The sequence below is a fragment of the Lissotriton vulgaris genome, chromosome 6 (genome assembly GCF_964263255.1).
Source record: "Lissotriton vulgaris chromosome 6, aLisVul1.2, whole genome shotgun sequence".
Lineage (NCBI taxonomy): Eukaryota > Metazoa > Chordata > Amphibia > Caudata > Salamandridae > Lissotriton > Lissotriton vulgaris.
Genome location: NC_141694.1, coordinates 650,160,958 through 650,182,823, shown reverse-complemented (window position 1 = coordinate 650,182,823; position 21,866 = coordinate 650,160,958). Strand labels below are relative to the sequence as shown.

The window sequence follows — 21,866 nt, the reverse complement described above, 5'->3', positions numbered from 1 at the left end:
CCACCCTGGTGTTCAGAGAACCTGCCAGGTGTTGAACCACCAGGGTCACGCCCTGATGTTCCAGCCACTGCCAGAGGCGCAGAGCCTCCAGGGACAGGGTCACGACCCCACCCCGCCCTGTTTGTTGCAGTACCACATGGCGGTGGTGTTGTCCGTGAACACCTGCACTACACTCCCCCGGACAGAGGGGAGGAATGCCTTCAGTGCAAGCCGCATCGCCCGCAGCTCCAGAAGGTTGATGTGGAGCCGGGACTCCGCCGGAGACCAGAGGCCTCTGATCTCTGCCTCTCCCATGTGGCTCCCCCAGCCCTGGAGGTACGCGTCCGTCACAACAAGGTGCTCCGGTTGGGGTAGGGAGAGGGATCTGCCGCAGACCCAATCGCGGTCCGTGAGCCACCTCTACAACTCTGAGATCAAGACATGGTCGGACAAGTTGCCCTGATGCTGGGCCCACTGAAACTTCAGGTCCCACTGCAGTGCCCGCATCCGCCACATGGCGTGATGCACCAGAAGGATGCAGGAGGTCATCAGCCACAGAAGCCGCAGCGTCAACCTGACCAAGACTCGGAATAACGGCCGAAAGATCGGAATCAGAGCCTGAATATCCCGAACCCGCTGTTCGGGAGGATAAACCCGAAACTGCGCAGAGCCTAGAACCGCTCCGGTGAAGAGGGGCTTCTGAGAGGGACACAGGTGTGACTTCGGCACAATGATGGAGAACCCCAGCAGGTGCAGGAGGTCGACAGTAGTCTGGAGGTGGCTGAAGACTGTCTGGGGCGAGCCCGCCTTCAACAACCAGTTGTCGAGGTAGGGGGAAGACAAACCCCTAACCTGCGCAGATGAGCTGCGACCACCGCCATCACTTTCGTGAACACCCGTGGGGCGCTGGTAAGGCCAAAGGGGAGCACGGTAAACTGAAAGAGCTTGTGGCCTACCGTGAACCGCAGGCAACGCCGGTGGGCCGGCAGGACGGGGATGTGAAAATAAGCGTCCTGCAAGTCCAACGCTACCATCCAGTCTCCCGGGTCCAGGGCAGCTAAGACCTGAGCCAGTGTCAGCATCTTGAACTTCTCCTTACGGAGGAAGCCGTTGACGTTCTGCAGGTCCAAGATAGGGCGTAGGCACGCTTTGCCCTTCTTGGGTACCAGAAAGTAGTGGGAGTAACAATCACACCCTACTTCTGGCCCTGGAACGCGCTTGATGGACCCCTTGGCCAAGAGTGCCGTAACTTCCTCTTGTAGATGTTTCAAGTGATCCCCCGACACGCAGTGGTACTGCGGTGGCATGGCTGGAGGGGATGCCTCGAAGGGGAGGTAGTAGCCCCTTCGGACGATTTGCAGCACCCACCTGTCCGATGTGACAGTGCGCCAGTGGAGGTGGTGATGCGAACCCTGCCCCCCACTGGCGTCACATGGGCATAAAAGCTTGGACTAGGATGGTTTTGAGGCGGATGCTGCAGGAGTTGGTGTGGACTGGCCTCGCCGTTGTCCCCGACCGCCGCCACGGCAGTTTCCACGTCCGCCACCGCGCTGGATGGTAGCCTGCGGGCGTGGCTGGCAGGACTTGTGGGGACACACTGTATGCTTTCAATAAATCTCTTTTTATCATTTTTGTTTTCTTTGCGCGGCTCATTTAGAGAATTTGAGCGTTGTTTATAGAGAACCGGCTTTGATTTAATGCGGGTTTGGCTCCCGATCACGTGACCATTGAGTAGCCAGGAAGTATAGCCATGTTCGCCGCTCAGTTGACGTTCTAGTTTTAGATTTACGGAAGTGAGTGAGTTGATTGGGTTACAACTTCTCCCGAGATACGTATAGACGGAAGCTCCGTTTAGGTATTCAGCAGCTTGTTTGATACAGCGCGAGCTGAGCAGAGAAGCAAGTTAAAGGAGGTTTAAAGGTATGTGTTAAGCTCGGGGGGGGGGGGGCTTTTTAGTTTATGGTTTGTGGACTGGTCTACTTTGAGATTAGGCTCACCGAGTTCGTGCATTTGTTGTTTTTTCAATAGACTCAGCAGTCGCAGACAGCGTATCACACTGACCAGTGATCTTTTCGAGGGTGAGTGTAGCTCTTCGGAGTGGTTTCGCATTTATTGTTTTTTCATGGTTTCTGCATTGATTTATGTGGTTCATCTTTCTTGTTTTAGAGCAAGCACTAGTAGCGCCACAAGGAGGGTAAGGATCATTGTTAGTTTCATAGACCACGGGTCATTTGATGGAGGTTTCTTCTTTTTTGTCACATTTTTCAATTTGGAGCACTTATTACATGTTTCATTTTGTTCAGATTTCAGGCCCTGGAAGAAGAGCCATTTTCTGGCTCAAAATGCTTCGGGCATTCTTTTAAAAAATTGTTATGCTTGTTTGCTGTTACCTGCTCATAATACTAGTACTGCTGTCAAAAGAGTTTAAAAATGTTAATAATAATTTGAGAATGATGAATATAATGTATAGATTTGTATTGATTCATAGAAACTGAATTTGTATTGTTTACATTCTTTGATTTGGAAAAAGAAACTTTAATTGGAATTGAAAAATAAAAATAAAAATAAAATAGTTTGCAACAGTGCACAGTGGTCGGGTGTGATTCCACTCGAGGTAGGAAGGCCCCTTCCTTGGCCACGAAAGGCAGCCGTTTGCTGGCGCGGGGCTGAGAGGCCCAAGGACTTGGCTGTAGCCCTGGAGTCCTTAAAGCGCTCAAGCACATGGTCTGCCTTGCCGCCAAAGAGGCGACGGCCATCAAACAGCATGTCCATAAGGGTGTTTTGGACATCAGCCGAAAAGTTAGCGGACGTCAACCAGGCATGGCGACGAATCGCCACCGTCGTTGCCATCGTACTGCCCAGTGAGTTTGTGGTATCTAGCCCACACCGGATGGAATAACGTGCCGCATCTCGACCCTCCGCAAGGGCTTGGGCGAGTTTAGCCCGGGCCCCCTCCAGACATTGTTGCAGCACGTCAGCGACCGTGTCCCACAGAGAGTGGGTGTAACGGCCCAAGAGGCACGCGGTGTTGACTGACCGCAACCCTTTTTCCCGTATTGCTCATACCTCTTGGATTCCCGATCGGGGTGAGCCGTCGGAAATGTGGTCCGGGAGTTAGAGGCCTGGATGACCAGGGCTCTCGGGGTTGGGTGGATGGACAGGAAGTAAGGGTTGCCCGGAGCCAGGTGGTGGCGCCTGGCCACGTTCCTATCTACAGGCGGACCTGTAGCGGGCTTTAGACCAAGTGCCCAGAAGAACGTCAGCAAGGCCTCATTAAAAGGCAGCAGAGGCTCGGCCGAGCTTGCCTGCGTTTTAAGGGCCTCAGTGAGGAGGTTAGTCCTCACGGCCGCGACGGGGAGCTCAAGGCCCAATGCCTTGGCAACTCGCGTCAGCACCACACTATAGGCAGCCCCTCCTCCTTAGCCACGGTAGGAGGGGAGACGAAACCAGTGTCGGGCGAAGAGTCCAGACCACTGGCCCCCCCAAGCTCACCTGTCCAGTTCTGAGAAGACTGGCACTCAAGTGCCAGAGGGTCCTCGGACCCCTCCCAATCCTCCTCGACACCCATTACCTGGTACTCAGGTTCAAAGGATGGGGCCGGGTCATAGAAAGTTCCAAGCAGCGTAGAATACGGCGCCGAGCGGCACCGCTCAGACACCGGACCAGGGACGATGTCGGGGGCGACACCCTGGGGACCGGAGCCAGCAAGGTTGTGAGGTCGACCGGCGATGACCCGGATCCGGCAGGGCCCTCCGGCGTCAGGACCGAAGTCGCCGACAGCGCCGGGGCCAAAGCACCCGACGGCGCCGGGGCCAAAGCAACCGGCCTGCATGGGGACCCAATCGGAGCCGCTTGGCCCGAAGGAGCTGCACAACCCGACGGAGGAGTGAGCGACCTCATGGCCATGAGGAAGGCGTCGATCTCCGGCATCCCGTACTGCCCAGGGACTGGCGGTTATGTCGCCCGAAACCCCCGGCCACGTCGCGCGAGCGTCGGGGGGGAGTCAGAAGAGCGATGTGGCCTCTTCGACTTCTTGTGCCTCTTAGACTTCGAGCCCGAAGACTGATGACGACTCCCGGAACCGTGGTGACTCCGGCCCGCGCCCGGTCCCTCGACCTCCTTCTGGACCGGGACCTCGAGCGGGGCTGACTGCCGGAGCTCGAGTCGTTTGCGGGACCGCTCCAGTCTAGCTTTGGACGTCAGGGCCCAGCAGTCGGAGCAGGACTTGTCGTCGTGGTCGGGACCCAGACAGTGAAGGCACAGGCGATGGGGGTCGGTTACCAACATCATTCGGCAACAATCGGCACAGGGTTCGAACCCGGTCATCCCTACCGGCACCGTCAGAGTCGAGAGACTTCGAAAGACGACCAAAAAGGATCGAAAAAGTTCGTCAAAAATTGACTATGGGTACAACTTTTTCCGGATCGGCGCTTGCTGGCGCAGAAAAAAGAAGAACTGACGTCAGCGCGTGAGGGCGGTGTCTAAGTACTCCGACAAAGTCATCACGGCACCAACGACGCTGACGACGGACGCGGAGCCGCAGACAAAGCCTACCGACGCGCAAGGGTACTCCTACGCAAAAGTTTCCGGATCCAGACTGACGCCTGGGGATATTCTAAGGTAAGGAATCTAATACTAACCTGTTTCTTTCAGATGTTTCTTTCAGATAAGGATTATTGGATATCACTTTTTTTGCTTGAATTCCTGTTTGTTCATGTGGACCTACAACAACCAGCTATCTGGAGAGTGATAATGTAAAATAAACATAGCTTTACCGTAACTTTATAAGGAAAATGTGACACTGTGCTTATTTAAAAATTATCTCAAGGCTGTGAGCTACACTGAAGGTGTCTATGAGCCACTATTACCTCGCAATCAACTGGTTGGAGGCAACGGATATAATATAATCACACTTGCAATCTGTCATAACAAACCTCAACAGTTTTTACATTATTGATGCACATTATGTAAACGATATACTTGGTCTGACTTCCCTGAATTCATTACTGATCTACATTGTGCAACTACAAATTCTTTGGTTGCAATATCTTTAAACTGAAAGCTCATGGAATTTCAAACACATGAAAAGTTCCTAATCTGCTGCTTGAGTCAGTTCATGAAAAAACTCACCGCTACACAGGTTACTTCCAGTGGCAGGCTCTGTTTTAGGAATGCATTTCATTTGAATAACAGCTGCAATGGTTAACTACAACATACACAATTTGCTGAAGGATTTAGGAAGTAGAATTTTGCTCACAATTAGAAAACGCATTTCTACTCACCAGGAATAAAAGAATGGCTCACAGGACCGGCGCCTGATTTTATCCACCTCTGCTTTCACTATTTTAATTTCTGTTTGCATTTCGCTCACTTGTGTGGATAACTTCTGCCAAGCTGGGTCTTCTATCCTCATCTTACACATGGGAGGCAGTCGCTTCTCAGCCACAGGTGACGGGTAGCTCAGCTCCCACGTCATCAGATTGTCCGAACATCCTTGCTTTGTGCTGCTCTGTACTTCCTCAGTCTTTGACTTCTGGTCACAGTTCTCAGTTTGCTGACCTGGACAGCACTGAATAAACCAAGAGAGCTGCTCCACCATTACAACGCATTGCATGGCCAGGTTTTGCAGTCGGATGGCCCACTGCTGCACCCCACCTTGAGGGGGGAAAGCTATATTATAATCCCTTGTAGCATCCATGCGTGAATTTATCTCCTTCAAACAGCTCAGGAGGTTTCTAATCCAGGGCCCAGAAAGTTGAATTAGAGGGAAGAGAAAACAAATAATAGTGCCAGTGAGTTTTAAGAATATTTAATTCTATTCACAAAAATACACTTTGAAAACATTTAGCAGTGAAAGCAATCGAGACATAAAATGTAAGGTACAACACATAATTTTGTTTCAATTACTGAATTTCAAAAGCAAAGTTACAATGAGAGTATTGTATCACGATAAACCCTGATGTGCTGCTACAAGTAATGCTGATAAATGTTATTCAGGTCAATTCAAAGTGAGCATATTTCCACTGTCCAGTAGGCTACTTACAAATATTTTGGAAACTACATGGGGTACAGTAACAGTCTGTAAGACGGTACTGCACTTATAAATAGAAAGCCATGCCACACAACCAAACATTTATTAAATGTTTCAAGAAGTAAGTTGGAAACTCAAGCTGAATGCTATATGAAGAGTTTATACATGAGACTATCCAAAGCAATGAACACAGCGGACAAAATTCAAGAGCACTCAAGATAGTAATCGTTTCCCAAAGCACATTAGTCAGTTTATATGCAGACCAATGACAAAAGGTTCAGAAGGAAAGTTTTAAGAGAGCCAAATAGGAAGTGAGCTTCTCTAAGCTGGCAAAAATGCAAACTGTCATGTAGCAGACATTTCTAAAACAGATGTCAACTCTGTAACAGATAATCTAAGCTGGAATGTCGTTTAGTGCGGAGGGGTTAAGCTAGAGGTAGGGCTGATGAATTAAAGGAATATGGCAAAATGGAAATACTGAGGAGCAAACCATTGACCTTTGTGAGAGAAACAGTTTGTGCAGGCTGCGGACAAGTGATCACACCCCTGCATGAAGAGCCTTTCAAGGGAAACAGTAGCCTTTTCAGGTTAATTTATGATGGCCAGACCTCTGACTATATTTTCATTTAACAGGGGATCCGCTGGAGAACTCACTGGCAAACCAGTATGAACAATTTGGAAAAGAATGGTATGTATTCTGCATCCACATAAATCCAATGACTGAAAGCCATGCTATCTCCTTCTGTTGCTTTGGTTCACCAAGTGCTTGTTATAGATCTTACTAAGTTAGACTATCACATGAGTCAATAACTGTGCACAGCAACTCACACTTTGAAGCTTGCACATTTATTTCAGTCTCTGTTCATTTTAGCTACATTAGGGTACAAATACCAAAGAGACCTTGGCAGAAAGTAAGGTTTTGGATTGTACAGATGTAATACCAGGCAATGAAAACAATGGGACACAACCAGAGAAAATGACACAATCAGTGAAAAGTACACCCAGGAAAAAGCAGTGTGTTAGAAGGTAGGTATGATGGATAATTGTACACAATAGATAACCTCCTTTCCCATTGGTTCCTCTTCTACGTATACTGTACCTCATAGTGACCCACTGTTCTGTAATAGCAGATAGCAAACTTCTCTGTTTGATGAGCATCTTCAGAAGATGTGCAGTGAATCCTTTACAACGATCAATGCTGCTCAAGCCAAGCTCCTGTTGGGGAAGGTGTAAATGGGACACTGTAAGGTTAGTTATCGCACCAAGTGAGCGTCAGCATATCTATCCAACAGCGTCTGAAATGGAATCTTTCTATTCATTTAGTATGCAGCCCATACATCTGGCAATATGTCAAGGCAATACTAATGTTAAAGGCTGCTCGAAATTAAAGTAATACAAAAGGGGGTGGTGATGGACGGAGCATCTGAATCAATCAAACACTCACACCCAGTCAAAAGATCTGGGTTTAATCCATCACCGTTCTTTAGCCCACTCTGCCACCCCAGTTCAGACATGGCTATATGCAAATCAGTCTGACCCTGTGCCTCATGGGAACAGCCCAGCCCGAACAGCCAATCCATGTCTTCCCTGGACCGGAAACCAGCTTCCGAGGACCGGTTTCTGGCATTCCAGCCGTCTTCAGCCCGGCTTGCTTGAATCCAGTGGCAAAGTGAGCAAGGGACTCACGTCTGAGCATACCCTGCCACACTTATGGCGGGCAAAAGCGGTACAAAAGGGGGTGGTGATGGACGGAGCATCTGAATCAATCAAAACTTCTGCTTGAGCTTGCACCCTAGTCTCGGAAGCTTGATCCGGGCCAGGGAAGACATGGCTTGGCAGTTCGGGCTGGACTGTTCCCATGAGACACAGGGTCAGACTGATTTGCATATAGCCATGTCTGAACTGGGGTGGCAGAGTGGGCTAAAGAACGGTGATGGATTAAACCCAGATCTTTTGACTGGGTGAGAGTGTTTGATTGATTCAGATGCTCCGTCCATAAACACCCCCTTTTGTACCGAAATTAAAGTAAAGCACTCAGATGGGAAAATAATATACAAATAAGAAGGTGGAAGAAAAAAACTGAAGACTTATTAGTATTAAAGTTCAGTTTTAAGAATATGGAAGGCAGTATAAACATTTGCCAAGGTCTTTGATACCACTACAATTACAAACCTCTGAAAATTGTCACTTCCCAGTGCCACAACTGCTGCAGTTGTAATAATGTGCAAAGACAGTCTTTTGCAATATGAAAGTAAGAGATAGCCTTAAAAAATATTCCCACAATCTCCAGTCCACTTTTCACTCTCTAATGCTGCATTTCTACTCATACTACCCATAGCAACTGAGCCTGAACCAAGACAGAAGACAATAAACAAGCTCAATGCATCCAACCTTCCAACAGAAAGATGACAGAACTGTTAATATAAATATGCTACTCATTTTGTAACCAACTGTTGGTAGCTTGTGCTGTAGTTTATGGAACTTTGCAGGCTCCTGCAATCTAGTGTCGGGCACAAATGTTAGTAAGTTGTTTTTCTTTAAAGTTGTCTTTAGAATCGCAAGATATCTCATGATGCCTCCTTTAGACCACAAAGAACAGGGACAAAGAGTACATCTCAGACTGCTTTTCCTTCAGAAGTTAGGCATTCACAGCATCTCGAACAGGGTTAAGTCATCCTTAGACATGGTCATCCCACTCAAAACATGTAAAAAAGCAAGGGAGAAATCTGCACCCTGGTACTCCCCTATTCTTCGAACATATAAACAGGAGTGTAAAAGACTAGAAAGAATGTGGAGGAAGAATACACTGCTATCAGTAAACAAATATAGAGAAGCCATAAAGCGGTGTCAAAGAAAAATAAAAAAAGCTCAGGTAGCTTGCTATGAGGAACATATTAACCCAGCAGCCAACGCGGCTAGAGAGATGTTTCGAATCACAAAAGACCTATTAGAACTCCCCAGATCAGATATACATTATGTGACCTCATCTGAGGGATGCGAGGAATTAGCCAACTTCTTCTCAGAGAAAATATTAAAAAATTACACAGCCTTTCCCAGATCATCTTGCACAAGTGCTATCCTTGCAAGCGATGCACCCCCAATAATATACTCAGTTCATTGCCTCCGCTCACCCCAACTTGGCTTTCAGAAATTTTACGCCAGATAAAATCCGGATCTCCTCTAGATATTGCACCACCTCATGTATTACTCAAAGCTGGGAAAGTAATTCTTCCCCACTTGCTGGAGATCATGAATCGATCTTTGTTTAGTGGACTTGTTCCAGCAGCTTGGAAGCATGCTATGGTGAAGGGTCTTTAAAAAAAAAAAAACGGGGGGCGTGGCCAAGATGGCGGCGTGATCGGACGTGTTGATCCAGAGCTCCCGCCGACAGAGAGCTTCAGCACGGGCCTAGAGGCCAGCTAAATAGCGGTCGGTCAGCCCGGTCAGTAGACCACACAGCGGAGAGTCCAGGGGGTCCTACCGGTGGAGATTCCAGCGGTCCGGTGGCCTCAAGCACCCCGGGGCGGCTGTGGGGCAGGATCGGCGTTCGGCGAAGGGCGGCTGCGGCCACGGTGAGCAGGCGAGCCTAGAGTGGAGGGTGCCCAACCGAGCGGCGGCTCCTGAGAGCAGGTCATCACGGCAGGAACGGCGGTGGTCGGTGACGGCCCTGGCGACGCAGCGGGATAGAGAAAGGCTGCTCGGCTTTGGGGCAGGAGCGGATCCGCCATTTTGTGGAGGTACGGTGGAGAGAACCCTGAGGCTGCGGACCCTCCGACCTGCCCGAGTGTCTGGGTGCTGATTGCCGCGGCCAGGGGGGCGGGGGGAGATGGGGGGCTAAGAAGTAAGGACCCTCCTGGGGAGTGCCGACTGTCCTAGGCGTCACACAGGAGTGGCAGGGGAGGCGGACAAGGCCGAGAAGCGAGGAAAGCGTGCCGCCATCTTGGGACGAGGCCTACCGGAGCAGAGTGCGGTGGGGGAGTCTACGAAACGCGGAGTGCTGCGGTTGGGGAGGCTGCCTTGCTCCATAGCCGTTGGGAGCCCTGCGAGTGGCGGCGTGGGCAGCGAGTGGCGGCGTGGGCAGCGAGTGGCGCACAGCGGGGCAATACATTGACCATGCCTAGGCGAGGACTGGCGAAATACCCAGAGGCAGCGAGGCCCACACGAACATTGGGGTCAGTGAGGACTGCGATTGGCGTTGGAGGGTAGTTAGCCGACAAGAGCTGGGTGCCCCCGAATGCCCACTAACTAGAGTCCGGGGTCAGAGGCCCGATTCCACTGCAGTGGGGACTGCGGCGAGGTACGTACACCACCCCATAGGAGGAGTGGGCAGCGGAACAGGGGTGCTTTACCCGGCCCATTAGCTGTTAAGACACGACCTGAGGAGGAGGATTTAACAGAGCACCACAAGGAGAAGGGGGAATAAGCACTCCACCGGCCTGGTGTGGGCTGAAAGCGAGCCGGAGAGGGGAGTGGTAACTTGGTGACAGAGAATATTTGGCAGTGACTAACAAAGGGCTCGGGCCTCGACGGGCCCGATCGGCAGCCATCGTAGATCCTACGGGCCGTTATGTCCACGGCGAGGGGCCGGAAGGACAAGATGGTCAAAGAACTTTTTGCAAAGGCACAGGCGAATCAACAAGCCAATGACATGGGGGCGAACGCTGCCCGCACTACTGGGGAGCAGGCGGAGGGGGCAGAACCTATCACCAAGGCCTTAGTGGAATCGCTCTTTACCACCTTACGGGACGACATTCACACCCTGCAGAAGGAGTTTGCAGATGAGATGAAGTAGGTGAGACGAGACGTGGACGGCATAGGGGAAAGGGTGGCGGACCTAGAGACCAAGAGTGACAGTCGTGACCCCGAGATGGAGGCATTGCGCCAAGAAATAGTGCAGATTCAAGACCAACAAGTCGACTTACAGTCGCACTTGGAAGACCTGGAAAACCGTTCCCGTCGCCACAATGTACGCATCCGGGGGGTTACACTCACGGAGAACACCAAGGATCTGCTCAGCTTTACTAGTGAACTTTTTAACCACATACTGGGACGCCCTGTGGGGTCGGAACTCATGATTGAGTACACAGGGTGGGCCCTCCGAGAGTGGTGTCAGCGCCCCCTCCGGACATACTGGCCTGCGTTCAGGATTTTCGTACGAAGGAAGACAACAGCATCCCTTGTCTTTTAAGGGCCAATCCCCGGTATTATATCAAGACCTGTCTGCACTCACACTACACAAGCGCAGGACCTTTCGGCCAGTCACGACCTACCTCCAACAACATGGCATTTCTTATAGTTGGGGCCACCCGTTTCGCCTAATTTTCGAAAAAGACAACAAGCTACATCAGCTCCGGTCATTGAAAGAAGCATGTCGACTGCTAGGAATAGATCCCCCGGAGGAAGTCACTGAGGAGGACGTACCCACCACCGAGTCAGAGGATAGCAGACCAGGCGGCGACGGCTCCGGAAGTCCTTGGCGGATGTGATCCGAGAAGGCCAGCGGGCAGCGGTGGTGGCAGTCTCCTCAGGAACAGAAGTATCTCAGCCTAGCTGAACTCCTTGTGGACTGGATGGCTGGCTGAGCCCTAAAGTTTGTTTTGGTTCCGGCTGTCGGCGGGAGATGACGGCTTCTATACTGTGAGTAATCTACCCCGTTGCTGTAACTTACCAATCACCTACGGATGATGGACAATACGTACGTTTTGAAATGTTGGGTGTTTTCTGTGTTCCTCTCAGGGAGTTTTGTTGGGGGGGGGGGGGTTCCAGGTCCTGGGGTTCCTTCCAGGGAGTTGTAGGGTTTCATCCCTTTCGGATGGCAGAGGGCTCGGCCTGTGGTGTTCATCGAGGGGTGGGCTGCTCTTTAGGGGAGGGGGGTTCAGGCCAGTGCTGTGTTTCATCTGGTTGTGGAGAGTGTTGCCCTCAATGCGAAACATGCCTGTTACTGAATTGCGAATCCTCACACTGGATGTGCGAGGACTAAATAATACTGTGAAACGGAAGGCCGTCCTCTCTTTCCTGGAGGCTTCTAAGGCTGATATTTGCCTTCTGCAGGAGACCCATCTACTGCAGAGGGACTGTTAGAGGCTGCGGTCCCGCGGTTTCCCACAACAATTTTTTACTTCTGCTTCCACTAAAACTGCAGAGGTAGGGATATTAGTGGCCCAGCGTTTCAGAAGGAAGGTCCTGCAGAGGGGAGTGGAGGTGAAGGGGAGGCTGCTGTCTTATAGATTCTCCCTTGGGGGCGGTCTTGTCGATCTGTTCTATCTATGCCCCTAACGAAGGCCAAGAGAAGTTCTTTCACTCTGCCCTTAGCGAGGTGGCCACTTCCCCCGACCGACATTCTGGTGGGAGGGGACCTGAACCTGGTATTGGATTCTCTACTGGACAGATCAGGTCAGCGCTCATCTCAGACAGGGACCCTCTCCGCTGAGGGGCTAGACTGAGCGAGATGGGCATGGTAGATCTTTCACCCAGGCACACGGGAATACATATATTTTAACGCTCACAAAACCTATGTGCGCCGGGATTATTTTTTAGCTTCCTCGTTACTCCAAGCACTTTCCACTGAGGCCGAAATAGGTGCTGCGGCTCTGTCTGATCATACGCCCCTGGTGGCGGTGTTCTCCCTCCCTCCAATGACACAAGCTACATGCTGCTGGAAGCTGCATGACACGCTGTTACACCATGAGGAAGTGGTGGAAAAGATTGGGGGGGGGGGGCATTAGGGAGTACCTATCACACAACAGCACAGCAGACACGTCATTAGCTACACATTGGGCGGCACTTAAGGCGGTACTGCTTGGCGAGTTCATTGTGCTTTAGGTGGCCGAGAATGCGGAAAGGGCGCGCAAGAGGGAAGAGCTCATGCAAAAGACGCGGGAATTAGAGCACATGCACCAACGGACCGGAGCGCCGAGGGTATGGTGGCAGCTACGACAGGTCAGGCAGCAATTGGCGGCCCTGGATCAGGACCGGGCGGAATACGCGGCCTAAAGGGTGCGACACATGTACTACACCGGGGGAGATAGAGGCGGGCGACTGCTGGAAACGCGCGCTCTGGGAAGTGCAGCGAAGACATACAGTTCAGGAGATCGAGACGGGAGGGTGGCTACTGAGGACGCGGATATTGCTGCAGCTTTTAGTGATTTTTACACCTCCCTATATACTGGCTCTTCCCTTGACCTGGCTGCGGGAGAAACATTCTAGGCGTCGGTTCCCCTCCGAACCCTGACACTCGAGCAGGCGGACCCAGCTGGAGCGGCCTATTAGGCCAGAGGAGGTGTTCGCAGCCATTTCACGCCTCAAACTAGCAAAAGCGCCGGAACCGGACGGCTTTTCTGCCATTTTTTATAAGACATTTTGTTCGCAGGTGACCCCGTTATTGACCGCCCTTTTTAACTCCTTCGCAGAACCAGGATCAATCCCGAAGGATCTCCTGGACGCCACCATTTCGGTTATCTCAAAGCCGGGTAAGGACCACGCATGATGCGAGGCATATCGCCCCATATCCCTTCTGAACGTTGACCTTAAAGAACAAGTTACTTACCTTCGGTAACGATATATCTGTAAGAAACATTAGTTAGTGTTAGATTCCTTACCTTAGAATATCCCCAGGCGTCAGTCTGGATCCGGAAACTTTTGCGTAGCAGTACCCCTGCGCGTCGGTAGGCGTCGTCTGCAGGCGTCCCCTGCGGCTCCGCGTCCGTCGTCGGCGTCGTGCGCCGTGATGACGTCGCTGGAGTATATAGACGCCGCCTCCGCGCGCTGACGTCAGTTCTTTGTACACAGCTTTTCCGCGCCAGAAAACGCAGAGCCATGAGAGAACCCACACTGGTGCCATTTGAAACTAGGGCCCTGAAAGGGATGTCCTTAACCCTAGGTATCAGTTCGCAGAACGGGGAGGATAGGTGGGTTCGGTAAGGAATCTAACACTAACTAATGTTTCTTACAGATATATCGTTACCGAAGGTAAGTAACTTGTTCATCTGAAAGAAACACGTTAGTGTTAGATTCCTTACCTTAGAATAGATACCCCAGCAATACCAACCCCGGTGGTGGGTCTGCGAACCAATACATTCCTACACCAGAAAGTCCTGGAGGACAGAACGGCCAAAGAAGCCATCCATCCGGACTTGACTGTCCAGGCAGTAGTGCCTCGCAAATGTGTGCAGTGAGGCCCACGTAGCCGCCTGGCAAATGTCCTGCAAAGGGACTCCCCGGCCCAGGGCAGTAGTAGCAGCCGTGGCCCGAGTGGAATGGGCCCTCAGCCCAACAGGAGGCTCCTTCCGAGCCAAAGAGTAGCACGCTTTGATGCACAGAACGACCCACCGAGAGATGGTCCGTTTACACACCGCCCGTCCCTTCTTCGCACCCACGTAGCCAACAAACAGTTGGTCATCCACCCGGAACTGGCGTGTGCGATCCATATAAAATGAAAGCGCACGTTTTGGGTCCAGACGATGGAGCCGCTCTTCATCCTTTGAGGGATGCGGAGGCGGGAAGAAGGAGGGGAGGGTGATGGGCTGCCCGATGTGAAAAGCAGAAACTACTTTGGGCAGGAAAGAAGGTCTAGTCCTGAGAACCACCTTGTCAGGATGAATGGACAGGAAAGGAGGTTGGACAGAAAGAGCCTGGAGCTCACTCACTCTCCTGGCAGAGGTGATGGCAACCAGGAAAGCCGTCTTCAAAGTCAGGAGACGGAGAGGAAAAGAATGAAGGGGCTCAAAGGGAGCACACATCAAAAAGGTCAGAACCAGGTTCAAGTCCCACTGAGGCATCACAAACGGAACAGGTGGATACATGTGTGTGATGCCCTTCAAGAATCTCGTTACAATGGGGGACTTGAACAAAGAAGGCTGATCAGGAAGCCGTAGAAAGGCTGAAAGGGCCGAAAGGTAGCCCTTGATAGTGCCCAGAGCAGAGCCCTGCTGGGCAAGACAGAGAAGAAACAGAAGAACCTTGGAAAGAGGGGCAGAAAGAGGATCCACAGCCTTTGCTGTGCACCATGCCACAAATCTGTTCCACCGACAGGCGTATACCGACTTCGTGGAGGGACGCCTGGCTGCCAGAATTACATCACAGACTTCAGGAGGCAAGGCAAATGGCCTCAACTGCCGCCGCTCAATCTCCAAGCATGGAGGTGGAGACTGGACAGGTTCGGGTGGAGGACCGTCTCCTGCTGCTGCGACAGAAGGTCCTCCTGAAGGGGCAGGCGGATCGGGGGACCGACTGACATGCTGAGTAGCTCGGGATACCAGTACCTTCGAGCCCAGTCCGGAGCCACAAGGATAACTTGGGCCCGGTCGCGCCTGATCTTCTTCAGCACTCTGGGCAGAAGTGGTATAGGCGGAAAGGCGTATAACAGACCGCAACTCCACTCGAGCCGAAAGGCGTCGCCGTGCGAGTGCCGTCTTGGAAACTCCAACGCGCCGAACTGATGACATTGCGCATTCTCTTCTGTGGCGAATAGATCTAACCAAGGCTCTCCACATTGCAGAAAGAGGCCTTGCGCCACGTCCGAGTTCAGACGCCATTCGTGATCCATCGAGCACCGACGGCTGAGTTCGTCCGCCCTGGCGTTCAGAGAACCTGCCAGGTGTTGAACCGTCAAAGTCACGCCCTGACATTCCAGCCACTGCCAGAGGCGCAGAGCCTCCTGACAAAGGGTCCACGACCCCACCCCGCCCTGTTTGTTGCAGTACCACATGGCGGTGGTGTTGTCTGTGAACACCTGCACTGCACTCCCGTTGACAAAGGGGAGGAATGCCTTCAGTGCTAGACGAATCGCCCGTAGCTCCAACAGGTTGATATGGAGCCGGGACTCCGCCGGAGACCAGATGCCTCTGATCTCCGCCTCTCCCAAGTGGCCTCCCCAGCCCTGGAGGGACGCGTCTGTCACGACAACGTGCTCCGGTTGGGGAAGGGAGAGGGATCTGCCTCTGACCCAATCGCGGTCCGTAAGCCACCACTGCAGTTGTCTCGCAGTGCCCTCCGAGATCAAGACGTGGTCGGACAAGTTGCCCTGATGCTGGGCCCACTGAAACTTCAGGTCCCACTGCAGAGCCCGCATCCGCCACCGGGCGTGATGCACCAGAAGGATGCAGGAAGCCATCAGCCCCAGCAGCCGCAGCGTCAACCTGACCGAAACCCGGGATAGCGGCTGAAAGATGGGAATCAAAGCCTGTATATCCCGGACCCGCCGTTCCGGAGGATAAACCCGAAACTGCGCCGAGTCCAGAACCGCTCCGATGAAAAGGAGCTTTTGAGAGGGACACAGGTGGGATTTCGGCACATTGATGGAGAACCCCAGGTCGTGCAAGAGGTCTGCCGTCATCTGAAGGTGGTGGACGACTGTCTGGGGCGAGCCCGCCTTCAACAACCAGTCGTCTAGGTAGGGGAAGACTGAAACCCCTAACCTGCGCAGATGGGCTGCGACCACCATCATCACCTTTGTGAACACCCGTGGGGCGCTTGTAAGGCCGAAGGGGAGCACGATAAACTGAAAGTGCTCCTGGCCTACCGTGAACCGCAGGTAACGCCGGTGGGCCGGCAGGACGGGGATGTGAAAATACGCATCCTGCAAGTCCAACGCTACCATCCAGTCTTGTGGGTCTAGAGCAGCCAAGACCTGAGCTAATGTCAACATCTTGAACTTCTCCTTCCGGAGGAAGCCGTTGACGTTCCGTAGATCCAAGATAGGACGTAGGCCCCCCTTGTCCTTCTTGGGTACCAGAAAGTAGTGGGAATAGCAACCACGCCCTACTTCTGGCCCAGGAACGCGCTCGATGGCCCCCTTGGCCAAGAGGGCCGTAACTTCCTCCTGCAGAAGTGTCAAGTGGTCCCCCGACACACGGTGGTTCTGCGGTGGCATGGCTGGAGGAGTGGTCTCGAAGGGGAGGGAGTAGCCCCTTCGGACGAGTTGCAGCACCCACCTGTCCGATGTTATTGTGCGCCAGTGAGCGTGGTGATGGCGAACCCTGCCACCCACTTGCGTCACATGGGGCCGAAAGCACGGACTAGGAGGATTTGGAGGCAGATGCTGCGGGGGGAGGTGTGGCCTGACCCCGCCGTTGACCACGACCGCCGCCACTGCGGTTTCCACGGCCGCCACCGCGTTGAAAGGATTGTTGCGGCGCGTGGCTGGCAGCACGTATGGGGACGCCCCTTCCTTGGCCTCGAAAGGAGCGAAACGAACCCGTTTACTGGCGCTGGGTCGAGAGACCCAAGGACTTGGCCGTGACCCTGGAGTCCTTGAAGCGTTCCAGCGCGTGGTCCGCCTTGTCACCAAACAGGCGACAGCCATCGAACGGCATGTCCATCAAGGCTTTCTGGACATCTGCCGAAAAGTTGGCGGATCTCAGCCAGGCGTGGCGACGAATCGCCACCGTCGTGGACATCGCTCTGCCTAGCGAGTCGGTCGTATCAAGACCACACCGTATAGAATATTTAGCTGCGTCTCGGCCCTCAGCCACAGCCTTGCCGAGTTTCGCCCTCACCTCCATGGGGCATTCTGGCAGCAGTTCCGCGACCGTATCCCACACAGAGTGGGCGTAGCGGCCCAAGAGGCAAGCGGTGTTGCAAGACCGCAGTCCCAAACTCAGGGACGAGAAGACCTTCTTGCCATACTGGTCATACCTCTTAGATTCCCGGTCGGGCGGGGCCGACGGGAATGCGGTCTGGGAGGTCGAGGCCTGGATCACCAGACTCTCAGGGGTGGGATGGGTGGACAGGAATTTGGGGTCGTCCGGACAAGGACGGTGGCGTCTGGCCACGTTCCGATCAACAGGCGAACCTGAAGCGGGCCTGGACCACGTGCCCAACAGAACGTCTGACAAGGCTTCGTTAAACGGCAGCAGTGGCTCCTGTGGGCATGACTGCGGTTTGAAGACCTCAGTGAGGATGTTAGGCCTCACGGCCGCGACGGGGAGCTCAAGGTGTAAGGCCTTGGCAGCCCTCATCAGCACCACTGAATATGCAGCCCCCGCCTCCGACGCCACGGAAGGAGGAGAGACAAAGCCAGGGTTAGGAGAGTCGTCCAGACCACTGGCATCCCCCAAATCACCTGTCCAGTCCGGGTCATACTGGCACTCACGTGACAGAGGGTCCGCAGACCCCTCCCAACCTTCCCCGTACTCTTCATCATCTCCATATTCGGAATCAACAATGTAGACTGGCTCCTCGGGGTTCACAGGCCCCATCGGCGTCGATAGACGTCGGTCCGACTCCGCGTCCGGATTCGGGGAGGGTATGGGGACGGCGCCGCCCGGAGCCGGCCGAAGCCGGCACAGGAGAACCGGCGCCGCGCGGGGACGGCGTCGGGGGTGACCCCGATGGAACCGGCGCCGGACCGGCCGGTAGGCCAGCCGGCATCGACCCCCAAGGCCCTCGCGGCGCCGGGGTCGGAGCCGTCGGCGGCACCGGGGCCGGAGCACCCGATGGCGTCGAGCCAGGGACACCCGACCCGCTAGGGCCCTCAGACGGTAGCACTGGGCCCGAAGGCGCCGTAGGCCCCGTCGGAGAACTGAGCGCCCTCATGGCCATGAGGAACGCCTCAATCTCCTCAGGCGTCGCACCGTGCCCAGGGACCGGAGGGTATGGGGCAGGCCGCGCCGGCGACTCTCGCAGAGCCGCAGGGTTGGGGTCACCCGAACCCCCGGCCGCGTCGCGCGAGCGTCGGGGGGAGTCGGGGGTACGATGACGACGCCCCGACTTCTTGTGTTTCTTACCTGAAGAGCCCGACGAATGGTGACGACTTCCGGAACGCTCGGCGCGGCTCCGCGACCGCTCCCTCGAACGCTCCCTGGACCTCTGGACGGACCGGGACCGCTCCCGACGCGGGGCCGACACCCGGAGCTCAAGCAGCTTGCGGGACCGCTCCCGTCTAGCCTTGTTAGTGAGAGCCTGGCAGTCGACGCAGGCGTCCACGTCGTGGTCGGGGCCCAGGCACCGGAGACAGAGTCGGTGATGGTCCGTGACCGACATCGTGCGGTCACAACCGTCACAATTCTTGAAACCGGGCATCCTACCAGGCACCAAAAAGAGAATAGAAAGTTAACAAGCTTGGTCAAAAGACCAGAGTACTGCTCTTCGGATCTGCGCTTACTGGCGCGGAAAAAAAAAGAACTGACGTCAGCGCGCGGAGGTGGCGTCTATATACTCCAGCGACGTCATCACGGCGCACGACGCCGACGACGGAGCCGCAGGGGACGCCTGCAGACGACGCCTACCGACGCGCAGGGGTACTGCTGCGCAAAAGTTTCCGGATCCAGACTGACGCCTGGGGATATTCTAAGGTAAGGAATCTAACACTAACGTGTTAGATTTTTACACTAGCATCTTGGCGGCTCGGCTCGCACTGTTGATGCCAGGACTGATAGACCCGGATCAGGCGGGATTCATCCCAGAGTGCCAAACAGTGGACAATACCAAGAGGGCATTACACCTAATAGAGAAGGCCACGCGGACAGCGGGTGAATAATGAATATGCTACTTACCAGTATGCATCTGTTCTTGGCATGTAGGGCTGCTAACATTCATATCTTTGCATTAGATCGCCACCTAGTGTTGGGTCCGGATGATCGCACATTGTTGTCCTGGAAGAGTCTTCGAAGTATCCTGAGATGGGTGGCTCCTCCCCTGGACTACAGTGCGCATGGGCATCGGCTCCATCCCCAGATTGTTTTTCGCCATTGTGGCAGAGGATGGAGTGGCAAGTATAAAGGATGTCCATGCTAATGATTGAATACAATAGTATATCTGCAGCTGCGACAGGCACCGGGGAGGAGGGCGGGCGATATGAATGTTAGCAGCCCTACATGCCAAGAACAGATGCATACTGGTAAGTAGCATATTCAGTTCGAGGCATGTGGGCTGCTAAATTCATATCTTTGCATAGAATACATAGCAGTCCCTCCATCAGCGGCGGTTGCCCGTGCCAGCTGCAGAAACCTGAAAAAGTGTCTTGAGAACAGCCTGCCCTACAGCCGCTTGCTGTTTGGAATGTACATCAACACAGTAGTGTTTTGTAAAGGTATGTGGTGTAACCCACGTGGCTGCTCTGCAAATATCCTCTAGAGGAATGTTACCAAGGAAAGCCATGGATGCCCCCAACTTGCGTGTGGAGTGTGCCTTTGGGGGTATTGTTAAAGTGCGCTTGGCTTTATGATAACAGATTTGGATGCACTTAACAATCCATCTGGCTATTCCTGCTTTGGAAATTGGGTTGCCTTTGTGTTGTGGTGAGAAGGCAACAAAGAGTTGTTTCGTCTTCCTAAAGTGTTGTGTCCTGTCTATGTAGTACATCAATGCCCTCCGTACGTCCAAGGTATGGAGCATCCTTTCCGCCACTGTTTGTGGGTTCTGGAAGAATGCAGGCAAATCGATAGTTTGGTTGAGATGAAAATGTGACACCACCTTTGGAAGGAATTTGGGGTTAGTACGTAGTACCACCCTATTTGGATGAATTTGGATGAAAGGCTCTTGTATCGTGAGTGCTTGCAACTCACTTACGCGTCTTAGTGACGTAATGGCAATTAGGAAAGCAACTTTCCACGTTAGGAATTGCAGTTCGCACGAGTGCATTGGCTCAAACGGTGGTCCCATCAGCCTGGTGAGGACCACATTGAGGTTCCACACGGGAGCTGGCGGTGTTCTTGGTGGAATGACTCGTTTCAGTCCTTCAAGAAACGCTTTAATTGCAGGCACCCTGAAGACTGAGAGATGCTGCCTATTTTGAAGGTAAGCTGCGATGGCGGATAGATGTATCCGAATAGAAGTGTACGCTAGTTTGCACTTGTAAAGGTGTAACAGATAGCAAATGATGTTAGGGATAGATGCATCTAGCGGGTTTATGTCATTGTTTGCACAGTAAATGACAAAACGCTTCCATTTTGCGGCATAGCATGCTCTGGTTGACGGCTTCCTCGCCTCCTTGATGATGTTCATGCATTCAGGAGGGAGGTTCAGGTATCCAAACTCTAAGACTTCAGGAGCCAGATCGCTAGGTTGAGCTGTTGCGGATCTGGATGCTGAATTTCTCCATGGTTCTGCGTCAGAAGTCTGGGCGTGAGGCGCAGTCTTTGATGCGGGACCACTGAGAGCTCGAGGAACGTGGTGTACCATGCTTGGCGCGCCCACGTTGGAGCAACTAGGATGAGTGTCATGGAGTGTTGCCGTAGTTTCCTCGCCACCAGTGGTATCAGGGGTGTCGGGGGAAAAGCGTAAGCAAATTTGCCTGACCAGTTCATCCATATCGCATTGCCCTGCGATTGGGGGTGTGGGAACCTGGCGGCGAAGCTTTGGCATTTTGCGTTTTCCCTTGTGGCGAACAGGTCTATGTCTGGACGCCCCCACCTTTGGAAGTACGGCTGGAGTACCGATGGATGTATCTCCCACTCGTGCATTTGATGACTGTATCTGCTGAGCAGATCCGCCATCTGATTGTCCTTCCCCGGGAGGTGTTCTGCCATGAGGAAGATGTTCCTCTGAATGGCCCACTTCCACATGCTCTGAGCCAGGTGAGACAGCTGTGGTGAGTGGGTGCCCCCCTGCTTTTGGATGTAGTACATCGCGGTCATGTTGTCCGTCCGGATTAACACCACTTTGTTGCACAGATGTACAATGAAGGACTTGAGCGCCATGAAGATCGCCATCAGTTCCAGATAGTTGATGTGCATCTTCTGTTGCTGCGTCGTCCATAGTCCCTGCACTGTGTAAGTGAGCAGGTGTGCTCCCCATCCCTGGAGAGATGCGTCCGTTGTCAGGATAACCTGTGGCACTGGCTCCTGGAACAGTCGGCCCTTGCAAAGGTTGTGTGGAGTCCACCAATGCAGAGAGTTGTATGCCCGACTGGTAACCA

The 21,866-nt window shown here is 53.2% G+C and overlaps 1 protein-coding gene across 1 annotated transcript in view; it reads right to left on the bottom strand.

Annotated features, from left to right (window-relative positions):
* MDN1 (midasin AAA ATPase 1) overlaps nucleotides 1-21,866 on the bottom strand; it is a 2,142,100-nt gene that overhangs the window by 462,915 nt on the left and 1,657,319 nt on the right. Inside the window, exons 78-79 of the mRNA XM_086926648.1 lie at nucleotides 7,110-7,225; nucleotides 5,262-5,714 (exon numbers count right to left, since the gene is read on the bottom strand). Coding sequence (XP_086782774.1) covers nucleotides 5,262-5,714; nucleotides 7,110-7,225 — 569 coding nt within the window. The remainder of the gene's footprint in view (nucleotides 1-5,261; nucleotides 5,715-7,109; nucleotides 7,226-21,866) is intronic.